This window comes from Talpa occidentalis, unplaced genomic scaffold, assembly GCF_014898055.3.
Source record: "Talpa occidentalis isolate TD23 unplaced genomic scaffold, MPIMG_talOcc4v2.1 talOcc4.10, whole genome shotgun sequence".
NCBI lineage: Eukaryota > Metazoa > Chordata > Mammalia > Eulipotyphla > Talpidae > Talpa > Talpa occidentalis.
This window is the reverse complement of record NW_023600993.1, coordinates 98506714-98523587: the sequence shown is the minus strand read 5'-3', so window position 1 is coordinate 98523587 and position 16874 is coordinate 98506714. Positions and strand designations below refer to the sequence as shown.

The 16874-nt window shown below is 54.5% G+C and overlaps 1 protein-coding gene across 1 annotated transcript in view; it reads left to right on the top strand.

Moving 5' to 3' along the window:
- PREX1 (phosphatidylinositol-3,4,5-trisphosphate dependent Rac exchange factor 1) overlaps positions 1 to 16874 on the top strand; it is a 164721-nt gene that overhangs the window by 114290 nt on the left and 33557 nt on the right. The window contains exons 11-14 of the mRNA XM_037499984.2: positions 6050 to 6150; positions 7471 to 7574; positions 7758 to 7807; positions 9825 to 9900. Coding sequence (XP_037355881.1) covers positions 6050 to 6150; positions 7471 to 7574; positions 7758 to 7807; positions 9825 to 9900 — 331 coding nt within the window. The remainder of the gene's footprint in view (positions 1 to 6049; positions 6151 to 7470; positions 7575 to 7757; positions 7808 to 9824; positions 9901 to 16874) is intronic.

The window sequence follows — 16874 nt, the reverse complement described above, 5'->3', positions numbered from 1 at the left end:
GAGCTCAGTGTAGGATGTGGCAGTGTTGATTTGGTCTTGGATGCCACAAGACTGAGTGGAGTCTGCAAGGGGATGTGTGGAGAGACGAGGCTGGGGCTGGGCCCTGAGCCTGCAGCACTTGGAGGAGAAATCATGGTATCTGAGAGCAGCAGGCAGGAAGGTGGGAAGCCCTCGGTCGGTGTGGAAACTAGGTGAAGAAAGACCTGAGACAGCCAGGGAGCAGTTACCTGGGTCTGGATGCTGTAAAGTTGAGATACCAGGTAGACATTTGAGTATTAACACTGGACAGGCTTTGGGGAGCGATGGTAGAGCAGGGGAGAGCTGAGGGATTGTGGCCTGAGGTTTGAGGTTGGAGGGGCTGCAGGCAGAACATTTGGGGGTGGCTAGGATGCTTCAGACTTGGGCTCTTAGCCTCGGGGGTCAGCAACCTTAGTTCCAAACTACATGGGAGGGTTTGTGGAGGGGGATGTGTGGACCCCTGACCCCTGGACTTGCAGGCTATGTGGAGGGGCAGCTGGCTGATCTCCCTGAGCTAACCCTTAATCCCTGGGCAGAAAGGAGGTTTTTTCTCTCGGGAGGACCCTGTTTCCGGCCCTGCCCCAGCAACCCCCCCATCCCCACCCCTCAGCTACTGTAGAGAACCTTCTTGTCTCCTGCCAGCCCCCTTGGAGAGCTTAGTCCAGCCGGATGGGATAACCTGTCTGTGATTAGAGCGTCAGCGGAGTTTTCTGTCTCCTCAGGAAGGATTAGGGGAGATTTCTTTTACTGCCCATTGAAACAGGGCCAGAATTGAGGCTTGTTTTGAAATCACAGGGCCTTAAGGAGCAGACTTCCTGCTTCTAATAAATAATCTAATAAGTTCTAGTAAAACTCTTCTCCCTGCACGACTTTGCTCTGCGCTCTGCCCAGGGCTCTCGATTCCCCTCTGACCCACCAGGCCCAACTCTGAGCCTTCTCCAGCCACGCCCTGGCCCCTCAGGTGGAAGCATTGGTGGCCACAGAGATACTTACTGGCCTTTCTTTACCCTGGGCACTGGCTGGAGGCCCGCACAACACCGTGAGGTAGACTTGTCCCATTTAAGGGTGAGGGACAAGGCCCTGCTCAAGTTCACACGGCCCCCATGGGGGGCTGGGATGTGAACCCAGGCCTCCCACCACGCTCTGCTGCATTTACCCGTTTTTATCTCTAGTCAGCATATTTCAGTTTTCTTTAGTAGTAACTTTCTTCTTATCTCTACTCCACGGGGAACTCCATGGGTGCAAGTGTCTGATTTATCTTTATAGCCCCAGGGCCTGCGCTTGGAGTCATACATACTTGGACTCCAGTGCTGGCTCCCCCACATTCTCGCTGTGGGACTTTGGGCAAGTTTCTTAACCTCTCTGAGCCTGAGTAAACAGTCCATTAATGTGCTAATAAGACGAGCCTCGTGGGGTTGTCGAAGGACACGGTGAGACTACACTGCACGCGACACAGTAAGAATGCACTGCACGCGACGTGCTCCGCGCGAGCTGCCAAGAGCGGGCTGCTTCTTCCCTGCTTAGAGTCGGGTCTGTCTGGTCACTGAAACACAAGGGCGAATGCCGTTTGTGTAGGATTGGGAAGGCTCTCGGGGGAGCAAGGCGTTTGCCCTCTGGGATCCTCAGGTTAGTTGGGGAGCCGCAGCCTGCTCACCCATCCACTCATGCTCTGTTAACGGAGCCCTTGCCCTTTGCCAGCGTGAATGGGACAGACGGACTCCTGCCCTCACGGGGGTTCCCGCAGAGTCAAAGTAGACAAGGAGACAAATAGAAATAAAGAGGGAATTTCAGCGAGTTGGTGACTGCCGTAAGGAAATAAGTAGGTTGGTGTAAGGGAGTGAAGAAGCGAGGTGCTAGTGCCGTCAGGCAGTCAGGAAGGGGCTCTCAAGGAGGCGTCACTTTTTTTTTAAATTTTTTTCTTACATCGTCGGTCATCTTTGTACAGTTAATGTTCCCCTTTGGTGTGGCCCTCCCACCATTATTCCACCCACGAACCGCCACCCACCCCCGTGTCTTCTTCCCCCGCTGCGGTCAGTCCACGCCTTCCTCACTGCACATGCTAGATCGAGGGTCTTGTTCTGTTCCTGGAACCTTGTCCCTTCCTGGGTGAGGACCTGCGCTCTGGACCGCAGCAGGCCGGGCCGTCAGACCCCAGGAGCAACCGCTAGGCAGGTAGCCAGGCCGAGCCTGGCAGGTGCCTCTTGAGGGCAGGCATGGGGAGTATCTCCGGACTCCTTGATTTTGGGACTTCCTGTGGTGTAGGAGACCGTCCTGTTTTCTACAGACCAGTGCGGTCTCTGGGTTCTGTGCGTCCTGATTCACACTGGTTGTCCCATCCATAGGGAGGTGTCATTTAACCGAGACCTGGATGACAAGGCAGCCAGCCGCGAGAGGCTCTGGGAAGTGACAGTCCTGGCTGATGCAGGTGCAACAGCCCTGAGCCGAACCAGCCTGAGGAAGTAGTTGAGAACAGTGAGGAGGCCAGTGTGGCTGGTGGGAGGGGTGGGAGTCGAGGCCTCGGGCTTGGCAGGGGTCAGGTCAGGCCCAGGCTCTGATTTCATTCTAGGTGCTGTGGGGAGACCCTGGGAGAGCACAGGCAGGAGAGTGGGATAAAGACGTTCTATTGCACAGGCCTGAAGGGGGCGCTGTCAGGGCTCAGGGGCAAGGTGTGACAGCATCTGGCAGGGGCAGCCAGGGAAGGTTTCCTGGAAGCAGAAGGCCTTTGGTTTCACCGTGGACAGGGCTAGATGTCGTTGGCTGCCTGCGTGTACAGGTGCAGCTGTTAGATGACCAGGAATGACATGTCAGCCACGGCCATGGCCATCGTCAGGAAGCACCTTCGGCAGTGCCGGTACTGGGAGGAATGTCACACCTCCAAGTCCTGCCCTCATGTAGCTCAAGGCAAGCTCAGGCAGGAGAAGGGGACTGTACTGGGTGGTGGGTAGAAGGATGGGGACTCTCTAAGGTAGGCTGTGTAGACACGCCCATGTGTCCTGCCGGACCTGGGCTTGACACTGGGAGGCTTGACACTGGGAAGCTAGACACGTGCTTGCTGGGTAAATGATTCTGGGGTGCGGGAAGGAAGGAGGACTGAAAGCTGACATGTGCCGATTCTCAGCCCGGACCCTGAGTCTCAGACTCACAGCAGAGTGAACTGACACCCCCTCCCCCAACACCCACCCTCCCACCCCACATCCCCCATTCTCCAGCTCAGCCTGCACTGGTCCCTGCATGGGCCTTGCTTCCTGCCACGGGCAGGTCACTGGTTTCCTGACCCTGCTTCTCTCCTCGGCCCTTGTATATGCTGAAACCCTGTTGAGAACACCCTTCCCTGTACCTCGTGGTGGCAGATGGCTCCCCACTGACCTGGTGTAGTTCACAGATGTGTTTGCAGTGGGTCACGTGGTGCTTTCAGAAAATTTTGGACTCGACACCAGCTTTTAGCTGTTGGGAGATTTCACAGGAAATGCCGGATTTCCGACTTCTCTCGTGTAGTCTTCCCGTGCAGCCACGGCCCCGCCTCAGGGGTGCGGGCTGGCGCGGCAGTCTCCACCTGGCCCTCTCCCCCCTTACTGGGTCCTCGTTTTAGAGATGATTTTTATCTGCTTTTGCATGCTGGATCCCGGCTTAAGACTTCACGTGATCAGAGTGTGAGCCTGCTAAACCCAGAAGGCCCGGGGTGAACCTCTTGCCAGTAGCCCCCAGAGAGGAGCAGCCACTTGTCCAAGTTTATCTGGCTCATTGGCAGCCCTGCTTGGTCCTCTGAAAGGGGCCAGACTCAGCTCAGGGGTCAAAACAGGGGTCACAGTTGTTGTCCTCTGGGCTGACTTCTTCTACTCTAACAGCTGCTGTGGGGACACTTCCTGTCCCCCCGCCCTGGCCATGAGGCTGCTGGCCAGAGGCAGCCCCCGGTGGGACAGCTGGTGGGCAGCTGGATGTCGAGTGTCCAGCGTCTGAGAGTGGGCACTCAACATCTGTTTGCCTCTCTCAGTGGCCGGCAACCTTCTCCCTGAGTTTTGGGGCTTTGAGAGTGGAGGTGGGGGTGAGTAAGACCCAGAACAATCTCTTCCCCACCTGGGGTCCCACTCCACACAATCCTCCATTCCTCCTGTGCCCCGTGGCACTGTTGGGGCTCCTTGAATGCTGCAGCACACATCACATCACGACCTACACACAAGGCAGGTCTTTGCTCCGACAAACACTGCACAGCTAAAAATAGCTCTGCCCCCTCTGGCCCTGTAATTGGAGGCGGGACAGCTGGTTTCGATAAGCGGGGAGCTGTGTCCTGGCCAGCTGCCACCTGCTTTCATTGAACACAGATTGCCTCGGAAGGAGCCCCATTCCCGGCTCTCCCTTTTCCTGCTGACTTCGAGGGGGCTGAGCTCTGCATGGAGCCGAGCCTGTTGTCGAGAGCTGGGGCCTGGGGCCTCTGCTGGGTAGTCATGTTGGCTTCGCCTGACTTCCGTTGGCCTCTGAGCACTGCTTCTCCTGAGACCTTGCTGCTGTCCCCAGAACATTCCTCCATTTGATCAGTAAATGATGATGGAACCTCCTGTGCTTAAACTCCTCTCCCAGGGGTTGTGGGGAGAGCTGAGAAGAAAGACAAAATTTCCCTGTCAGCATGGAGATTACATTCTGGGTAGAGGAGGTGGCCAATAAATATATAAATAATATGTGTAACTTCAGACAGTGATAAGTGCTAAAAAGCAAGGGAACAACTTTTGACAAGATGATCAGGGAGGTACCATTTGAGCTGAGACTGAAGGATGAAAAGGGCTACGTGAAGAGCTGGGGATGGTTGTTTCCCGGCAGTGGGAACAGCACATGCAAGGGCCCTGAGGCAGGAGGGAGTCTGACACTTTTTAAAGGGAAAGATAGTGATGTGGCAAAACCATGATAGGATAAAGGCGATGAGGTCAGTGAAGATGGGGGAGGGGAGTTCAGGGAAGACACTGTCATCCCGCAGACAGAGTTCAGATTTTCCTTTGAGAGTAAGGGGAAGCCTGCTGGAGGGTTTTAAGTAGGGGCATTTCACGACTGGCTCTCTGCAATCTTCCTTAGCCCTGATTTCTTCCTGTCTGTTCATTCCTTCTGTTCATCCATCTACCTACCCACCCATGTACCTACCCATCTAACCACTCATCATTCATTTCCCCCACTCATCTATCCAGTCTCCTATCCACTGAACTATCTATCCACTCTTGCATGCTCACCTCCACCCACGTACCCCTTCATCTTTCCAGCCATCATGTCACCTGTCTGTCAAGATATCCGTTCATCCATTTACCTACTCTTTCCATTCACTTACCTGTCCATTCATGTGTCTATTTTCCATCCATTCACTATTCATCCATCCTCCATCCACCCATCCACCCACTCATCCATCTATCCATGCATCTGTCCACACACTCATCTACCACCATCCAGCTGTGTAGTGATCTGCCTAGTCATTCACCTTTAGCCTAGTAGTCATCCATCTATGTTTCTGCGTTCATCCGCCCCTTCCTCCCTTCTTCCCTATACCAATACACACCCACCCCTGTCCGTCCGTCCATCCATCCGTCCGTCTGTCCATCCATCTATCCATTCAAACATCCATCCATCCATCCATCCATCCATCCATCCATCCATCCATCCATCCATCCATCCATCCACCTATCCACCCATCCATCCACCCATCCACCTATCCACCCATCCACCTATCCACCCATCCACCCATCCATCTATCCATCCATCTATCTATCCACCCATCCACCCATCCATCCATCCATCCATCCATCCATCCATCCATCCATCCATCCATCCATCCATCCATCCATTCATCCATCCAGTGACCCTGAGGAAGGGCCTGGGTTCTGGTCACACACAACTCTCTGCCATTGGCTTCGGGGAAGCACAACTCCCAGGACAGTGGAAAGCTAATCTTTACTTCCCTGTGGGAGGGGCCTCAGTGGGGGCTAGACCAGCTTTGTGCTGCTCTCTGTGGTCCCAGTACCGGGTGGTCCTCCAACTGATGTTTTGTTCCTGGCAGTGAGTTTGTTGCCTGGCTTCTGGAAATTGGTGAAATCAGCAAGACTGAAGAAGGAGTCAACTTGGGCCAAGCGCTGCTGGAGAACGGTATTATCCACCATGGTAAGTGGGGCTGGGCTTGGGTGGGACAAGGGGTAGGACCAGGCCAGACCTGTTACAATAGGGCTGTAATTTGGAGGCTACTTCTGCATTTGGATGTAGCCACCCTGCATGGCCCTGGGCACATGGATGCTCTTATAAATCTGCTCTCAGGGCTGAAACCCAGCATTCACCTGGGTACCAGCCATGCAAGGACCCCTGGAGTAGTTGGGGCAGGGGACAAGAATTTTCTGTCTGTCCCTTCAGAAAAGGCCAGAACTTTTCTTAGACATTCAGCAAACATTTATTGGGTGCCTGTTACGTGCCAGGTGCTGCGTGCACAGCAGAGTTGTCCTCATGGAGTGACCTTCTAGGGGCAGGAGGACAATCAGTGTGGGAAGTGGCGATGACTACAAGGTGGGTGGAGGAGGCCAGGGGCTCATCTTTGAGGAAGGGCGGTGGGCAGCCCTCACTGAGATGATGGTGGAAAAGACCCAAGAGGGAGGGAGGGAGTCCAGGGGGAGGGGAGTCCAAGCAGAGGGAACCACCAATGCCAAGTCCCCAGGCAGGAGTCTGAGCAGTTTGTTCAGGGAGCAGCAAGGAGGCCAGTATGGCTGCTTCCGAGTGGACGGGGGAGAGAAAGGAGGTGATGTCAGGACCACAGGCCCAGGGGCATGTTTGTGGGTGGAGGCCCAAATCTGTATAGGGGTTTGTGGAGTGTTTGGCTTTTACTCTCAAGTGAGGTGGGAAGCCACTGCTGTGCTTTGAGTAGAGAAAACACACCGAGGCTCAGATTCTCACAGGAGCCCTCTGGCTGCTGGGCAGAGTGGCCTGTTGTGCCATGGAGGTGGCAGAGTGCCCAGCAGGGAGGAAGCCGAGGTGGCCCAAGGAAAAGATGAAGGTGGTACTGACCAGAGTAGGCTGTGGAGGCCGATTGTAAATGTTTTGAAGGAAGAGCTGTAGGGTTTGCTAGTAGGTACAAAATGAGAAGCACCAGAGAGGCCCAAGTGTTGTGTAGATGGTTCTAAAAGGCCCAACAGTGTGGGCTAAGGCCCTGGCATGCTCTGGCCCCACGTGTCCTTTGGTGAGCTAGCTCCAAGGAGTTGGTGGGCCACATGGCCCCCTTGCAGGCCTGAGACCTGGAGCTGCGCAGCCCCTTTGATGGGTCTCAGCAGGGCCTGCTTGTCACATGGGGAGACTGTGTTGCCTCATCGGAGTGTGTGTCGGGAGTCAGTGAAGCAGACCCTCTGCACAGGGCCTGGCCGAGTGGAACAATGATGGGGGGCTTGGGTAGGGAGGGACTGGGGGCATGCCAGGCCTTACCTGCCTGCTGGGTCCCTCCAGTCTCTGACAAGCACCAGTTCAAGAATGAGCAGGTGATGTATCGCTTCCGCTACGACGATGGCACCTACAAGGCCCGCAGTGAGCTGGAGGACATCATGTCCAAGGTAGGCCCCCCGGCCCCTGACCCTGACCTCGCGGTCATTAAAGACCAGATCTGGGGCCTCTACTGCCCCATGGTCCCCACCTTCCCCGACTCTGTCCTGGGAGCCCTCTCTACCAGCAGCCTGGATTTGGAGACCCCCTGAAGGATGTGGCCTGATCCCAGACTTACCCTTTTTTTCTTGCAGGGTGTGAGGCTATACTGCCGTCTTCACAGCCTCTACACCCCCATGATCAAGTAAGTTACTCTCTCCACGCTCCAGTTTCACCTCTGCCTCTTCTTAGCTATGTGGCCTTGGGCTGATAGCTTAACCTCTCTGAGCCTCAATTCCCTTCTCCATCAACTGGGGGCTAAAAATTGTGTCTACCCTGGAGGTTTGTCATAAGGTTAGGTGAATTAATTTGTGGGAAACATTGTTGTCTCCTGGTGCCTCAGTTTTTTCCTCTATGCCATAAGGATGATAGCAGAATCCACCTCATGGTCTTTGCACTTGCTGTTCCCTCTGCCTGGAATGCTCTTCCCCTATGTATTTGCTTATTTGTTCTCTCCCTTCCTTCAGATGTCTCCCAATCAGAGCGACCTCCCCTGACTGCCTTGCTACACACTAACCTCCTCCTTCACTTTTCTTGAAACTTGTCTGTAGTTGACATAGTGTATATTTATTTGTTTACCTATGTCTTCTTTCTTCCCCACTGAGTCGTTAAACTCACCAGGGGTGGGGAATTTGCTCACTGCTGTGTCTGCCGTGTCCCCACACCTAGAACAGCTCCTAGCACAGTGCCCGCCAGTGGACCTTTCAGCCCTGATAGAAATGCCCCGTAGCTGCACTGTCCAGTACAGTGGCCACTAGTCACACATGACTGTCGAGCCCTTGAAACTCAGGAATGGAATTTAAAATTTGATTGCATACTAATTGCTAGAAGAAACCACCAAATATTGGAGAGTGTGGGCTTCGGCCAAAGTAGCACTCTTAAAGGTGTGTTGATTGAATGTTGAAAGGTAATGAAGCTCCTTTATCTTTGTTTCTGCATCTGTGAAATGGCACAAATAGCTCACACTTGTGAGGTTTTCACGAGCATGACATGTGAGTGGAGCCTGGTGGCAGTGAGCGCTCTGGAAATGCAGCTGGTCAGAGGTTTTCTTTCCTGGGAAGCGAGGTTTGTTGTTTCGTTGTGGGTGGAGGGACGGTGAAGACTGACCCCATTCTTCCTCAGCTGGAGAGTCCTCTGCTGCACCCCCTCTCCTCTGTCAGCTCTTATCACCTCTCAGAGGAGTAGAGAGGAGGGGCCTCCTCTTCCTGGCATTTGCTGGCCCTGTTCCTTGGAGGTCGGGCTTGGGAACTATTTTCATCTCTAGACCAGCACCCTGCCCCCTCTCCCAGCGCCTCCCACTGCTCTTGTGTGAGTTGCAGAAAGCAGGCTGGAGTCGCTCAGTTCAGCCTCGGCCCATGCAGGAAATATCCCTCTGTCAACCCCAGAGAAGAGTGTCAGGGCAGGCAGTGGGCTTCCACAGGTGGCCTGCCTGCTCCCCAATTCTGGGCCGGATCAGCCACCGCACAGGCTGGCCACATGACCCTGGTTTTTAGGCTTCCCAGCCAAGGAGTGGCTGCAGGGTGGCCCCTGAGACTCAGCGGGAAGGTGGATGCTGCATAGGGCAGGACCCTCTGCTCAGCCTGACTCCCCACGCCACATGCTATGGTTTTTGTTCTCTATAAACACAAATGTCAAGAACAGGACAAAAGAAAAAGGGAAGAATCGAGATTTCTCCTCAGTACTCCTGTGACTCAGGTCTCCGCAGCCTTGGCGCTGTTGGCATTTGGGCGGGATAATTCACTGCTGCAGGATGCTTAGTGGCATCCTCAATCTCTACCTGCTAGATGCCGGTGGTGCTGCTCCCTCTGCCACCCCTAGCCTGGTCACGATTGTTAAAAATGTCTCCAGACACAGCCAAATGTTTTTTTGGGGGGGCTGCATGAGAACCCCCTGGGCTGGAGAGAAGAGTTTCTAGAGGTTGAGGGCCATCTCTCCGGCCCCCTCCCTCACACGGGAGGGTGGGGTTGGGCCAGACCTGCGAGCTCAGGCTGCAATGTGGAATCTGGGCTGGGATTCCTGCCCAGGGGTCTCCCCATCACCCACCTCCAGCCCTCAAGCACCCAGACGCCCTTGGGTCCTGAGAGTGCTGCAGGGACATGGGGACCATCCTCGCCTGCAAGTGCATGTTCTCAGCCATGCACCATGCTCCCTGTTCCCCGCAGAGACCGCGATTACCACCTGAAGACCTACAAGTCCGTGCTGCCTGCGAGCAAGCTGGTGGACTGGCTACTGGCTCAGGTGAGCACCCCTAACTGGCATCACATGCCTCTCGCTCGCCCAGGACTGAGCGGCTGGCCTGGGTCGTGCCTTTTAGTTCTGATTTTTGAAAAAATTTCTATTAGTTTTCAATTGCTGTAACAAATACTCAGAACATGACATTAACCTGCTTAGACCTATTTGTAAATGTACAGTTCGGGACACTGAATACACCCCCACATTAGTGTGCAACAATGACCACCATCTATCTTCAGGATTCTTCATCTTGCAAAAGTGGGACTGTGTCCCCATTAAGCCATAACTCCCCAGCCGCTGCCCCCCCCCTCCCACTTTCTGTCACTGTGAATTGATCATAGAAGTAGAATCACAGAGCATCTGTCCTGTGATGGCTTCATTCACTTAGTAAAGTTCCTTCCTTTTCAAGGCTAAATAGTATTCCATTGTCAGTATGTACCATGTTTTATTGATCCATCAAAGAAACACATGGGTTGCTCCACCGTAGGGCTTCCAGTTTTAAAACTGGGACAGTCTGGGGCAAACTCGGGATGCTAATATCGTCTTGACACCAAACTGGAGGCTGTATCCAGAGCTTGTGAAGTTACTTCTCTCCAATAAGATCCCAGTAGGCAGGCTCATGGTGGAGGCTTAGAAAATTATGTGTCAGTTTTGCTGGCCATTGTCTATCGAGGTGTCGTAGCATCTCCCACCTGCCTGAGGCTTTACCTGTATGGGTCCTGTGCCCAAGGCATTTACCGGGGCCAGGGCTGGCAGGGCTTGTGCAGGCTCTCCTTGAGTCCTCCAACCCCTTTAAAGAGTGGGAACTAGGGCCTAGAGAGGCTGGACGCCTGCTCCAGGAGTACACAGCCTCACAGCAGCCAAGCTGGACTCAGACAGGCCTGTCTTGCCCTCTTGAGCCTCAGTTCTGAAAACTCCAGGGAGCCTGCAAGAACGCTCATTTGTCGTCTTGCAAAGAATGTACTGGTTGCAAAGATGAGGAGACAACTGTGAATTCAAAATGGATAAATGTTTAAACATTTACAGAGTGTAGCTTTATGTCCGCCTCATTAATTGTTAAATTTAGCATTCATAAAAACCTCATTCCATTTGAAAACAATTTGCTGGCTGGATTTTCTCACGTTGCCAAATTCCCGATGACTGCCTGGAAATCACAGCCAGTTTGTAAAATAAATGATTCTTGGTGCCAAATAACATCAAAAGCAAGCTTAGAAAAATTCTTGAAAAAAAAGTTCTTCAAACCCAGAAAGCCTACTTACTGTGGGATACGGGTGCATTTTAATGTTTGCTCTGCTGTGGAACCCTAAGGCCTGGGAGGTCTTGAAACGACCCTGGATTTGAATTGAGATTTACATGCCTGGGAAGCCCTGTGCTTCTAACCACTGCACAACCCTGCCCCCTCCTTGGGATCCTTTTAGACTGGCCCAGAGCCATGTGCTTTATTTATAGTCAGGGAGACCTGGGTTGAATCCCAGCTCTGCTGCTTCCTAGCTGAGTGATGTAGGGCAAGCTGCTTAACCTCTCTGTGCCTCAGTTTCTACACCTGTAAAATGAAGCTAAAAAGAATATTTTCTCTTTTGAGGCTTCAGTGAGTTCATCACATCCGTGCTTAGAATGGGATCTGGCACAGAGCAATGTTCAGTGAACGTAACTTACTTTAACTCCTTCGCAAGGACTCAGCGAGGCTCAAAATTCTATGCAGTGGAAGGCTGACCAAATTGTGGAGGGATTTGGGGGTACAGGGACAGTCCTCTGGGGGTGTGGCGGGGAGGAGGGGTACAGTTGCTTCCAGGACCCACCTTCTGAGTGTGCTGCTGCAGCGTAGGGCAGCGGTGGGGGTGGGGGGCTTTCTTTCTGTGGTTTAGGTCCTTTGGTTGGAACCCAAACACGCCTGGATTCAGGGTGCTTCCAACACCTCAACCCTTCCCATGGCCTCCGTCCCCCGACTCCATCAGTACCTGTGGCTGTCTGTTGGCTTCCAAGCCTGATGCGGACTTTGCCCCAAGTGGCAAATCCCGGCATGACCTGGGCAGCAGAGCAGGTCATGGAGATGGTGAGAATTGGGGATCTGAGAAATGTTTGCAGATGGAACCCACAGGGTGCACTGCCCGGTGTTGGGTGAGAGTCCAGGATGGGTCCTGGGGTTTGGGCACAGTGAGAGATGGGGGAGCAGTCCCCAGAGGGAACATTGAGAGCTCTCCTGGGGTGAGGGAAGGTGCTGCCATTGGGGGGCCCTTGTGGGTGGGTGGAAGAGGGGGCAGCTTTGCACACCTGGGGCTCAGGTGGTGTCACGTTCCTCGTTGGCTTTGGGTGGCATTTCAGCGCTGGCAGGGAGGAAGGACCAGCTGAAGCACCCGCAGCACTGGCTTCTCTGGTGATTGGCGTTGGCCTTGGTGGAGGCTGGCTCGTCCCCGGTGTGGTTCTGAGTCCTTGTCAGTTGGTCCTGAGGACCCCAACCTGCCTGACACCAGCGTCCTGTTGCAAGTGGAGGCAGAGGGAGGACTTTGGAGGGAAGGTTGCAGCTGACCATGAATGTGCCTGTCCACTTCAGCAGACCTCCCGTGGCTCAGCCTGGCCAGGGCACACAAGGAAGCTAATCGGAGCTGACACAGGAGCGTGGCTTCTACGAGACCCACCGAAAGGCAGCTGGCAGCTGGCTCAGCTCAGGGAAAGGCATGTTGAGTTCTCTCTGTGGGGGGTGAAGTCTGGTTTCAGCAAGTCTTGATTTTAAGAGTTGTCCCCCTTTAAGCCTTAGCAGGAAAGTTAAGAGGAAAACACACATTTGCAGAATTAGGAGGGTGATTTCACTTTGAGCACATACCTGTCGGTCATGCTGCTCCTTGAGCCAAAATGTTGATTGAAACCTACGGTGTCAACTAGAAATGCTCCTGGCTATGCATAGTAGGAAATCTGACTTACACAATCAAGATATTTTCCTCTCACATAATGGGAAGCTTAAATTACACTGAAGACAGTTCTCGCTCACGTAACTAGGTGTTCGGAGCCCAGGGTCTTAGATCTCCACAACACCGTCTATACCCAGGCCCCTCCGGCTCTGTGTGCGTCCATCCTCGAGCCAGTCGCCTCATTGTCATAAGATGGCTGCCACAGCTCCGGGCACAACATCTGTGTTGATCTATGGCTCCAGGGAACAGCAGGGGCACTTGGAGAGCGCTTTTCCCTCCGTTTATTAGGGGAGGAAACATCCCTTCCTGCCTCCGTGGTCTTCCTGGAGGCCTCCTTGGCCAGATGGTTCCCACCCGTTCTCCTGAACCGCCCCCTGGCAGGGAGCAGGGATTGCTGAGAGTGGCTGGGAGTTCCTCGGGATTCGTTCCTTGAGCTTGGGGAGGGGCTCCACCCCTCTGCCTGGACAAGTCAGGATTCTTTTAACCCAGGGGATAAGGTGAGCGTTAGTGCTTGGACAGACAAGCGCGGCTGTGCCAGTGCTGATCTCTGTGCATTATCTCAGCCCTCTGGACAGTCAGGGGAGGACACAGTTATCACCCTCATTTTAATGATGAGAAAACTGAGGCTCAGGGCACATCTTTTGCCTCAGGGCACAAAGTCGTGGGGTTCTCCTGTAAGACTGTGTGTGTGTGGGGGGGGTTCTGTTGTGATGTCTTGGTCATAGTAGCAATAGTAATTATAGTCCTTTGGGCGTCTGAGTGGGGAGCACTACTCAGGGGTGGCAGGGGCTTGGAAAATTAAGGGCAAATGGGAGAATTAAAGAAACACAATCGAGGAAGGGGAGCTGGGAGAGGTTAAGTGATTGCCCAGGTTCATAGCCAGGGCCGTGTGGGGTTTGGAACCGGGGATCCCACCCCGCTGCTCTCTGCATCTCATCTCTCTCCACTGTGAGTTTTGCTTGGTCTCTGTCCTCCGGGCCCAGGATGTCTAGGCTGTGGCTGTCAAAAGGAGGACGGGGTGAGTGGGTGGGTGGGAACCAGCAGGGTCGGGCCAGGAGCCAGGTGCGGAGTGGGGGCACAGATCTACCAGCTCCCGTGCTGGCTCTGCAGAAACGTGCCAGGAGTGCCTGCCATGCTGACCCCACCATCAGGCAGCTGGCAGGTGCTGACTGTGCAGGTTCCCAGCACGAGGTGGTGTCAGAGGTCAGGGTGGGAGGCTGGCAGCCTGAGGCACCAGCATAGGCAACGAGGATCAAAAGGACAGGACAAACCCTGGCTACAGCCCTGGAGCCTCAGTTTCCCTGCCGTGAGCTGGTGGTGGGAGGGTCTGGCTCTGAAAGGATTCCATTCTCAAGGTATAACCGTGGGCAAGCTGCCAAGCCTGTCTGTACCTCAGTTTCCTCATCTGTCAAAGGGGACCGTGAGACTGGTTGTCCTTTGAGATCTGGGAGATTGTGCAGTGGGTGGGGTGTCAGGTTTCTGCGAAAGTTCCCTCTCCTGCGCCCTCCCCCAGCCCTGCTTTGCCTCCATCACTGTCATTCCTAGTTGATTCTCTCTAATGAGAAATAACTAAGAATAGCTGATCACATCTATCAGATGCCGGCATCGGGCCAGAGCCTCGCCCGTGCCTCCCACTTCTCTTCCTAGTCCTCGAGAAAGCCGGGTGATGTGTGGACATGGTCGCTTCCCTCCATTTTAGAGTCTTGGAGACTGAGGCAGGGAGGTGAGGTCAAAATCAGTTTCCCCTCCCTCCCTGCCTCCCCCCTACCCTTCCACCCATGCAACAGGTATCTTAGGTGCCCCACCAAGTGCTGGGCACTGTGCTTTTTGGCAGGGAGATGGGGTGACCGTGGTGGGCACTGTTGCTGCCCACAGGAGCTGACCCACTAATGAGAGACAGACCTTAAGCCATATAGCTGGCTTAAGTTCAACCTGAGCTCAGTTCAGGTTGTGATGAGTGCAGCACAGATACTATCTGAGGTAATGAGGGCGTGACTGGGGGAATCTTCGTGGGGAAGGCGTGGGGAGGTGCTGGGGGCTCCTTTAAGTCACTTAGGGAAAGACCTCTCCAGGGGGAGATGTGCAGATCTGGGGGAGGGCATTCTGGGTGGAGGAAAGAGCAGGTGCAAAGGCCCTGAGGTGAGGCCACGTGTCAGGAGCAGTAAGGAGACCAGCAGGGGTGGAGTGTGGCGGGTGAGCAGGTGAGCAGGTGAGCGGGGCAGGTGAGACTTGCACAGAGCACCAAGCCCATTTCCTCTGTGAGGGAGAAAGTGTGACTGTGGTTTCTCCACCGCTGGCTGGAGGTGGGATGGGGGTTTCCTCCCCAGGATGCATCCAGGGTCCCTGCATTTCACCGTTAACCTGAGTACCCAGGGGCTGTGCTAATTTAGGAACCCCGCTGCTGTCCTCCTAGGGCCCTTTGGGTGAGGGGCTGAGGATGGACTGGGAGTGCCTCTGAAAGCCAGGTGGGCTGCAGATGCTGGGCCTCCCACGCTGCGGAACGGGGCCTGCCCACCCCCTGGACCCTGGCTGTCCCTCCCCCGCTGGCCCCTCGCAGCTGGGGTGGCTGCTCAGGATGTGCCTCTCTCGTGGCCACCTCCCTGGCAAGGCTCTGAGCACACTTGCCCTCCAACCACTTGCCTGGGGTCCCACAGGAGAGAGTTCTCTTCATCCAGTCAGCCCTGGCGGCCAGTGTGGCAAAATGCCAAGGCCAGCCCTCCACCCCAACCCCTGCCCCGCCCTCTGCTCTGGGCAGGCTGAGTCCTTCAGCCTCAGTCCTGGCTGTGTCCAGCAGTGCCTCTCAGAGTTCCTCACTTGGGAGTTCTTTAATGCAAGGCTGCCCTGCTCTCCTTGTCTAGCTGAACCTGCTTGAAGGCGTGTAGTCAGCTCATTGACCTGACTACATTCTCCTGCAGGATTTGGCTCCAGCTGACAATATCTTTATTCAATCAACAAACCCTTACTGAGCATCTGCTATATGGCAGGCCCTGCTCTGTGTGCTGAGGGTGCAACAGGGAACCAGCAGATGAAAGTCCTTGTCCCCGAGGAGCTGATCTCACTCATGGTCTCCTTGCCAGCTGTGCGCCTCGTGGCTCCTTGTGCAATCCAAGCTTTTCCCTACTTCCAGGCCATTGCCCTGTGCCCTCTGCTTCCCCCAACCCCGCCCACAGCCCACAAATACAACTCACACACTTTGCCTGAATGTCACTGGGGTTGCAAGAAACAGAAACAGATTCTGACTAATTTAAGGAAAGAAAGATGAGTTACTGGAAGGCCCTGGAGCACCCACAGAGTCGGGACCTAGGAGCCGGACTGTAGAAAGCGCTGGCACTGGGAAACCCCCCTGGCTTCAGCCGAAGGGCACCATCCTCAGAATCAGCACTGACTGTCCCTGTCCTGGGGTTTCCCACTCGGGTATTGTGTTCCTGGGGCAGGGGGCGTCTCATGGACCGCGAGCCCCCGACCTGGCCTGGGAGGGTGGCAGACCTTGGAGGACAGCCCCACGGGTTATATTAGCCTGGGAGAGTTGGCCCCAGAGACGGGTCCGGGGCACTGGGCCCTGTCTGTTCATAATTCAGTTTGAGTGTGATGTCACTTCTGTACATGAGTCAGATTCCTCTGATTTAAATGTTCGAGGTGTTTTCAGTTGCAATGACAGAAAACTAGACAGTGGCTTACACAGATCATCATGCCACCAGGGCAGAATCTTTTGTGCTTCCCTCAGCATCCTCAACCTTGTTAGTCACCGGAGAGCCCCTCAGCCCCCCGAGTCCCTTCCTCACACCACTTTTTCCCAGGCTGGGAGGGAGGTGCTGCTTTTCTTTGTCATCAGGAAGGAAGGTATTTTCCAGCACCCACTGGTAGCTTTCCCCAGATGTCTCACTGGCTCGAGCTAGGAGTTGAGCTTGATTTCTAGGACCAGAGCTCCAGCCATTGAGGAGGAAACAAGCCAGGGCTTAGTCTTTCTTTAGTATGAGGAAGCCTGGAGGCTGATGGCCACTGCAGCTAAGGCAGCCTCCTTGGGGGATGGCTCTGCCCTCCTTAGCATCTTTCTATCTTGAGGTTACACTGTGG